Source organism: Sinocyclocheilus grahami, unplaced genomic scaffold, assembly GCF_001515645.1.
Source record: "Sinocyclocheilus grahami isolate Dianchi unplaced genomic scaffold, SAMN03320097.WGS_v1.1 scaffold40.1, whole genome shotgun sequence".
Lineage (NCBI taxonomy): Eukaryota > Metazoa > Chordata > Actinopteri > Cypriniformes > Cyprinidae > Sinocyclocheilus > Sinocyclocheilus grahami.
In genome coordinates this window covers 666,345-675,609 of record NW_015505219.1, presented here as the reverse complement: position 1 = coordinate 675,609, position 9,265 = coordinate 666,345, and the positions used below count along the sequence as shown (strand labels likewise).

The 9,265-nt window shown below is 40.0% G+C and overlaps 1 protein-coding gene across 5 annotated transcripts in view; it reads left to right on the top strand.

The window, feature by feature from the left end:
* Positions 1–9,265, top strand: part of LOC107582035 (protein capicua homolog) — a 42,490-nt gene that overhangs the window by 5,748 nt on the left and 27,477 nt on the right. For all 5 annotated transcript variants that reach the window (XM_016267729.1, XM_016267732.1, XM_016267727.1 and 2 more), the window contains exon 2: positions 4,842–8,714. In XM_016267729.1, the coding sequence (XP_016123215.1) occupies positions 4,946–8,714 (3,769 nt within the window). In that variant the 5' untranslated portion in view covers positions 4,842–4,945. The remainder of the gene's footprint in view (positions 1–4,841; positions 8,715–9,265) is intronic.

The window sequence follows — 9,265 nt, the reverse complement described above, 5'->3', positions numbered from 1 at the left end:
TCCAAATAAAGCAGGTAATACAGTTGGAAATGGTCGGCCTTGGGGAGGAAGGAAGTCATAGCACCCATGCATGCCCCTGAGCTGCACAACACTGCACTGCTGCAGCCCTGCACCCTTCTGTATGCCCCCAGAATGCACATTTGCAGAACAATCTGTGAATGAGCACAAAATCAGTGTTGATACGCAATGTGTTGTGAGGAGTGGGCAGATCGTTGACTTGAAAATCGCACACATTGGTGTATAGGCACTGTCGTGGGTTGTTTTTGTTGTTTTGCTTATTTGGTAACCCGCAATTTTTTTGCATGTTTATTTTGCTTCGTAACACTGCAGTGGAGCGATGCACTGTAAGACTTATTCTCCAATTAAATCCGAGTAGTGTGACAGGCTGGCATACTGGCATCACAACTGCGTGTGAATCTGTGTCCCCCTTTTCTGTTACCCTGTCACACATCAGTCTGAATATATATGATAGGTGCTTTATTGACCCCTAAGGGGAAACGGTGTATAGATGTATGGTTGGGTTTTGGTTTGAGCAAAGTCTTTGACACAAGCAGTTGCTCCATTGACAACTGGTTCACCGTCAGCAGTGTGTGTGTGTATGTGTGATCTTGCGTGTTTGTGCTTGGCATTGGTGTCTGACGCACATATAATAGGCTTTACATTTACAAAAAATTGATCATTGTGCAATATTGCTCTTAATCACGGTGGCTTAACACTCAGTATTACATTTATAATATCACCTTTTAATCTGGGTGAACTGAAATATGTTCTGGCTCATTTGAGTCACCTTAATAAATGTAGCTAAAGCATGTGTGCATAATGACTGTAAGTGAAAAGGAAAAACAAATGGATTTGTTGAACCTTATAAATAGGAAATTTTTATTATTAATTCTGAAATAAATCATTTGACCTTTTAGGATCAAGGTAGTTGTTCAGTGACAGCTGAAAGTATCTTGTCCATATATCAATTAAGTCAAGTGTGTATGTGTTTCTATAGTTTTGAAGTGGATTAAGGTTGTAATGAACAGCAGTTGCTGGCCTGAGGACGAGGATGGCAGGTTTTACAACGATGTTCACATAGACTCGTATAGAAACAGCAACGGTTCAGCTGAAAACAGAGTGTGTGCTTGGATTGGACTCCTGTCATATGACTGACGTCAGAGTTTTTCTTGCTTTAGTTAGACCTTTAATACAGGTATCATACTAATATCCAAAATGCTGAGGCTTTCGTTCGACCAGCTGTAGTCACATACATAGGAGTCAGAGCTGTCACAGTCACGGGAAGTGGACCTAGGATTAGCTGAAAGTGCATGCGTGTGTGTAGTTTTGCACGCCTGTTGTTGCATCTGAATGTTTTATATAGTTTATCGTTTGTAATATAATTATTTTCCAAATATGTTAATCTCATCATTTAACATATAGATGCATATCACAGATTGCTGTGGTTTCATGTTTTCTTTTTTTTTTGTGTGTGATTCCTGTATTATTTAGTCTAGAATTCTATAACATATTTGAAAGAATCCTTTTTTGGGTACTTAGTAACTACTAATTGAATGAATAATTCTCAGTCTAGAAATTAAGGGATGGTGTATATATATATATATATATATATATATATATATATATATATATATATTTAGATATGAACTTATTACTCCATGTATTTCTTTTATTTTTTTTGAAGGCTGAATGATATCTAAGCAATGAAATAGATTACAACATTTACACTAACTTGTGGTATTACATCATTAGTGCTAGTTCTAGTATCACTAGTAGTCTAGTATCTAGTATCTAGTAGCATGTTGATTTAATCTAGTTAATGCATATTTGAAAAGCAAAATTCTTCCAGATGAAATACCAAAGGAGGCCTGAGATGATAGTAATTTAAATATCAAATGCAATTTCCTGGTAATTATCAGTGGTTCAAATTCATGAGAAGTAAAGCTTCCGCTAATAGTGATTTTGTGGATTGTTCAAGTAAAAGGGTAATGTGTTTTCTAGATTAGGTTGTGCAGTTTGACATCATCCACGGTGTTTTCAGTTTCCTGAGCAGGAATTTCTAGAAGCTGCAGGGATCTCTGAATTTATGCAAACGTTGCAACACTTTTTAACAACATGCTTAAGCTTCACGGCTGAGAAGATTATATATGATCATGGTATATTTCAAATTGCTGTGATAAATTTTCAGATCATGGCATAATTCGTTGAATTCTGTTAGCCATAAACAAGAAGTTGAAAAATCATTTGCAGTACTAAATTAAATACAAACTTAAGGGTCATGTTGGCTCTACATCAGTTAAGAAACAACTACGCTTATCATATATTAATAGACTAAGGACAAGGAAGACACAACATGTTCAGGATTTATAGCGTAAAAGATTATGATGCACTTACAATCATATTATAGCTTTATTGCTTAGGATATTGCAGTTATGATTTAACTTTTTAGAACAATATTTATTAACATGAATGTTATTTATCCCCTCACTTATTTACAGACTTTATTGTGTGTTTGCTTTATTGTTTTTCCTGTTTCATTCAATTTAATTGGTATGCTGGGTGACTCTAACTGAATATAAACCTCTAGAATAATGTTAGCAAATTACACAACCATGTGATACACAACCAACTGTAGCTCCGATTTACACCATGATTTGTATGCTATATAATTTATTGTGAAAATAGTTTTTGTGAATTTACTGAAATGTGTAGTAAAGCAGTATATTGAGGTGAAATTGCCAGTGAACACAGCAAAATTTGTGGCAGATTCTTCTTCTTTTTGAAGATCGATCATGTAGTATGAGTCATAGGTTCTTTACGGCATAGGCCTAATTACTTTATTTGAAATGTTCTTAGTGTGTGGATCAGGTCTGGCCCTTAGGTATTTTTTTGCCATTATTTACTTACAATTATTTATTTTCTGACCTCCCTGCCAAAAAAGACACTCACACTTTCTTTATGGTTTTAACATTGCCAAGACTTTCTGACTCCCCATCAGGGGGAATACAATGGAAAAACATGATATTAAATTACTAACTTATGCTGAGGTCAGAAAAAAATTAGAATTTTGGCCTGATTGTTTGGCTATTGGTACTATGCTGACTCGTATATTTTGTTTTGATACGTGCATCTAAGTCATTAAAATTGTTTTGCAATTACTAAAATAACATGCGGTAACCATTTCAAAAACCTTCTCGCAAACATATCTTCTGAAATTTCAGAGACAGGTTGCTTATAATGTGATGTAAAGATCCTGAATTTGGAGTTAAGCCTAATAACATTGTTTTCTGTATAATATTCCATGCAGTAACCAGGAACGAAATCTCTCTCCATTGCAAATAAACAGTTTAAGGTCAGTAGAAACGCTGGGTGGGGTGTCTCTTGGAATGACTCAAAGAATTCCCCAATTCTCCTTTTAAAGCCTGCATCTCTCACAGGAAAATCCTGTGCGTGTGTTGTTTGTGTGGGAGTGTCTGTTTGCACATATTTTGTGAGTGGGTGAGTGTGGAATAGTAGAGAGAGTGAGAAATTGAGTGTAGAGGAGTGTGATTTCACACAAGTGTTTGTGTGTACTAATGAATAAGGACAGACTGGGAAAGGGAGACTGGCTTAAAATGCTTTTTATGTGTAGAGGAGTGAATGTTTGAGTTTTTTCCTTCTGAAATCTCAGCCTGGTTTTCCTCATGTTTGTGTATTGCAGTGTGACAGCAGATGCTAAATATGTCTGTTTTGTGTGTATTATGTAATGTGGGTATGGGAAAAGAAGTACACAGGGGCGCCCACAGAATCCCAATCTGTGATATGCACTTGGGTGCTATGGATCCCCCTCACATAATTTTGATGTACGCAGACTTCTTATTGTGAGATATACGTATAATCACACAAAAATCACAATCATGAGACACAATGAATTATGCACACATTGATTGTTGATTTGGCATATATTTACATTATAGGACATACACTACAGTGCGCACTTCTGACAAATTATCATTATCGTTATTTAGACTGTGAAAGTATACAGATATACTGACATCATATTGACACTTTTTTTATTTGAAGGCACTTAAAAACAGGCATATATGCAAAATTTGTTTATCTATTGGCATGGCAGTCAACATGAATAAGAGTAGCCACTCTCTTGCCTAATGCAGCAAAATCCAGGGCTTAAACCTGCCATGTGCTGTCAAATCCAGTTATCCTGCTTTTGGAATAAAATTCAGGCATTTTTAATGGTGGATTTATTTTCATCTAGTTTTTTTGAGAGGGTGACAAGGACACATAATTTTTACATTTACTCATGATTTATTGACTATTCGTTTAAAATGTCATGCAGGACATTTAACAGTGTTTTGATTTTAAGTGTTTTTTAAATTGTTTTTTGTTTTTTTTTACTTAAGTTGTGTGTCAGCTAAAACATGCCACTCTGATAGACTAGATTTTTCAAGCATTATGATTATTTTGTTTTAAAAATCAAAGCAGTTTAACTGTACATTAATACATTTTGATCATCCAGCCTTATTTTCAGAAAAGTAGCTTTCAGAAGGTTTCCTCGTTGTAAATGTTGTTGCATGTGAAACTTTCTTGTGTTATTCATAAGCACACTCATGGTCTGCTGTTTTGCGGTAGCCTTTTTACTCTGTATTTGAATAACGTTGATATCTAATCATCTGCTTAAATATAAACATTAGATTTGTTTTGTGTGTGTGTACACAGCACTACTGTTACTGTTTGGACACATTCATACACATGGAGCACTATCTTCCCAGTTACTCTATACTGACAACAAGGAAATGTGTATTTATCTGTTTCTCCTTCACTTTTTGTCTTTCTTGTTCCAGGGTGTTGTGAGGAAAAGAAAAAGAAACCTCAAAATAGCCAACTAAACAAGAGAAAAGAAGGAAGAAAAAAAGGGGAGAAAGAAATAGTTGCCAAACTAAAAAAGATGAGGCCACCAAAGAAACAGAGAGGACGCTCTCCTTTATCGACAAGAGCAAAAGGAGCAAGAAAACGAGTGGGCAAGCTTGAAGAACATTCACAGACAACACCGCCTGGACCTTCACACCAGAAATACACTCCATCCAAAGAAGATAGCTCTCAGGACAACCATATCAAGAGTAGCAACTTCCTAAACAGTGAGGGGTTAAAAGAGCAAATAAAAGAAAGGACAATGGAAACATCAAAATCTGAAGGGAATGCAGTAATAGTGAATAAGGCAAAAAGCCCCAGGAACGTTAATACTAACAGTTTAACAGATAATACAGACTCAATCAAAATAGCCAGCAACGCACATGAAAATTCACATAGTAATAGCACAGACATCTGTAACACAAACACACAAAACTTTACTAGCACAAACAATAAAGGTAGCAACCAACATGCAAACAGCACTGCTAGCAATACACAAAACACAAATACTACAGCCAACAGTTTAAATAAAAATAACTCTTTGAGTGCCAACCACACTTCCACCACACCCTCCAGTCGAAAAACAGCTACTTTCAAAGCTAGGGTGCCCAAGAAGAAATACATGTATGAACATCAAGCTTCCAGTACTTCTCCCATCAGTTCGACCCCTGTAGCTCAACTCACTATTCATAGCAACCATCTAAATTCTCCACACAACTCCATTTCTCAGAGCACTACTCCTGTGGTCAGAAATGATTTAGTGATAGCAGATATTTCTGATCTGGATAATAGTGTGAATAACAGGAGAGAAATGTGGAAAATAGCAAGCACAGAAACTCCAAAAGGAGATAGAACTAAGGGTGATATGTTGAAAAGTGAGGTGCCTTCCGAAGGAGAAAAGGTGGTCCAAATGGTGGAAGTAGATGGATATGGGGAGCAAGCTCCAAATTCTGTGCGCTCATCATCCACAGACACAGCCAGTGAACACTCTGTGGATCTGGAGGTAGTTGAGCCCTCTTGTGTGCAGCTAAATTCAGGGAACCATGTAAGAGCGCCAAGAAGATTCAACCTCTCCAACAGTTCAACCCTGTCTGTCCTCTTGTCCCCCAATCACATACAAACTGAGCAGGTAGGGTCTGCAACAATAGCAGAAGCACTAGCTAAAGGACTAAAAAACCAAAGGGTGCTAGCACGTAGACGACCAAGAACTAATTTAAAGGAAGATGAGAAGCTGATCAAGGAATATGTTTTTTTCTGTGGTGTGGTGCGTGGGTCCAGTAGAGAGCAGCTGAATGTAGAGTTGCAGATTAATGGGGAGGGGACACTGCTCTCATATCCATTTCATACATTAGTAAGTCGCCCACACCAACCCATTGACCTCATTTTAGATGCCCCACCCCCAGGAAGTGAACTTGTGGCGGTTGGGACACGTGTGTGTGTGCCTTATGGAGGAGATAAAGGTAAAGAGTGGTACAGAGAAGGTGTGGTTGCTCAGGTAGACTTTCATTTAGCTTGCCCCTACATGGTGCTTTTGCAGGAGGAATTGGATCAGGAGAAAGAAAGGTGCAGCAATGAGGAGATGCAACAGATATCAAGTACAAAGAATGTATGGGTTACTCGCCAGAACTTGCGCCTCCTTGTTCCGCCATGGGATGGGGTTATGAGAGAGAAAGAACAGGAGGAGAGAGAGCACAGGGAGGAGATAGAAGTGGAGAGAGAGCTTTGTCAGTTAAGTGAGGGAATGGATTTAGTAAGTGCAGGCCCTTCCAGGGAGAACTGCAGATTCCCTTCTCCAGACACAGGGGTTCATCACTATGGAAGAAGCACACATATTTCATCTTCCACTTCACCAGCAGTTGTTATGGTAGCGAACAGTATGTTTAGTTTAGCAACTAGGAGGGAGGATGATGGAACTGGGAATAGGGAAAGAGTTAGAGAAAGAGAACACCAGCGAAAGCAACTGCAGACTCCAGAGGTGGACATGGAGGTTTTGCGGCTTAACATGGCACCACTCAGAGATGGTGGAGGGCCCGTAGTCTCAGGGGGACCAAAAGCAAGTGTGCCTAATCAGCACAGACAAATTCTTTCCAAACCTCCTGGGTATCCAAGTCCCATTACAGTGGTGCAAGGCATTGCCGGGACTTCTTTAGGAAGTCCACAGCCCATCCCTTCACCTGCAGTTTTAGGGTCTGATGGGGGGACCTCTCACCCTATACCACCCTCTGTGCCTCCTTCCCCCAGTTCCAGGGGTTCTCTGACACCTCTAGAAAAGACTCCTACACCTTCACAGACCTCCACCCCAATTCCAGGGAGTTCTGCTTCATCTTCTGCTTCTTCCTCAAGATCAAGGACACCATTGTCAGCTGCCCAACAGAAATACAAGAAAGGCGATGTGGTTTGTACCCCTAATGGAATCCGTAAGAAGTTCAATGGGAAGCAGTGGCGCCGCTTGTGCTCACGAGAAGGCTGCATGAAAGAGTCCCAGCGTCGGGGTTACTGTTCTCGTCACCTCTCCATGCGCACCAAAGAAATGGAGGGAGCAGTGGGAGAGAGAGGGAGTGGAGGAGGTGGAGAGAGTAGCTCAGGGACTGTGACCCCTTCAGATCTGCGGGGTCGGGCTAGCAGTGAATTTGATTGGGATGAGACTTCTCGCGACAGTAGTGAGACAAGCAGCCGAGGTACTGACTCACGTCCACGTCTTGGCTTGCCATCACTGCTTCCTCAAGATTTCTCTCGTTTTGACTTTGATGAATGTGAAGCTGCAACTATGCTGGTATCGCTGGGCTCAAGGTCTGTAACACCCTCATTCTCACCGATTTCAAATCAGTCCCCATTCTCACCTACACCTTCCCCATCAGCTTCGCCACTTTTTGGCTTTCACCCTGCAAATTTCAGTCCTGTTACTGCCTCTCCAGTTTTGCCTCCTCGTCGCCACAAACACCCCAGTGGTACCAACAGTGGTGTCCCAAAACATGGAACAGGAGGCACAGAGAGGGAGAAAGACAGACACTTGTCTGGTGTTGTGCCATCCTTCCACACTAATCTAACCTTCACTGTACCTATGAGCCCAGGCAAACGCAGGACGGATGCCCCACCTCCTCCAGCTCCTCTGTTGCAGGAATATGGCAAACCCGATCAGGAACAAAGCTGTCGGGACCCTTCTCTTGTAACAAGTCTCTGCATTATCTCTACTCAGACCACTACTGTCACACACCCCCAAAGACTGACTTCAACTACTGTCTCTTCCCCACCCGCTTCTCCCCTATTCTTAGAATCAGGTTCACAATGTACAGTCTCCCAGCAGCCTCTGAGAGACTCTCCAGTAATAGTGAGAAATCCTGAGGTTCCTTTAATAAAGTTTACAGAACTGCCACTGACTAGAGTTGCAGAGGTGGACAGGACCAGTTCCACAGAAAACAGCCAAACTGGTGTACATTCAGAGACAGGATTACATGTTCCTGTTCCAATTAACGCTGCTTCCACTAATGGATCTGTCTTACTGCAGAATCCCACCTCAACTCTTGTTCTAGTGTCTACTACCTCTTCCATCCAAAACCCAATCCCTGCAGGTCTACCTACACAATCCAGCGCCACCTTAGCCTGCATATCAGTGCCTAGCCCTGTCCCAGGGCCTGGTCTCATTGGTGTGGGGGATGGAGGGCGACAAGAGAAGAGTGGTCAAGTGACATTGCAGCAGCCTGTCCCTTGTCACCCTGCTCCTACTGCCCTGCTGCCGCTCATACTTTCCACAGAGACCTTGCATCCTGTGCCATGCAAAGAAATCATCATGGGGCGACCTGGGACTGGTAAGAGAATTCTATATTTACATTTAATGCTAACACCAATGCTTAAGTTGTGATTCCCTGGACAGTTGTTATTTTGCTTTAATTACAAAAGAGAATATGCCATGTTAGACTAATTCAATGAAAATTTTAAAAATAGAAACAATTTAGAAAATATGGATGCCCATAATTTGTCAATTTTGTCTATGCTCACAATATGTCAAAACAGATTGAATATCATTTTTAAAATGTGTTTCGGAAGACTGTACCACAAATATCATATTTGGATCTTTAAAGAAATGTAGAATAGTTATCCGTTTAATTACAAATTTCAAATGGCAAAATGGCATTGCTCTTCTTGAAGTTATGTAACTGTTAAGTAACAAAACTATTCTACTGATTAAAGGGGTCATATGATGCTGCTAAAAATAACATTATTTTGTGTATTTGGTGTAATGAAATGTGTTTATGCCGTTTAAAGTAAAAAAAACACATTATTTTCCACATACTGTACATTATTGTTTCTCCTCTATGCCCTGACTTTTTGAAATGCGTCGATTTTTACAAAGCTCATC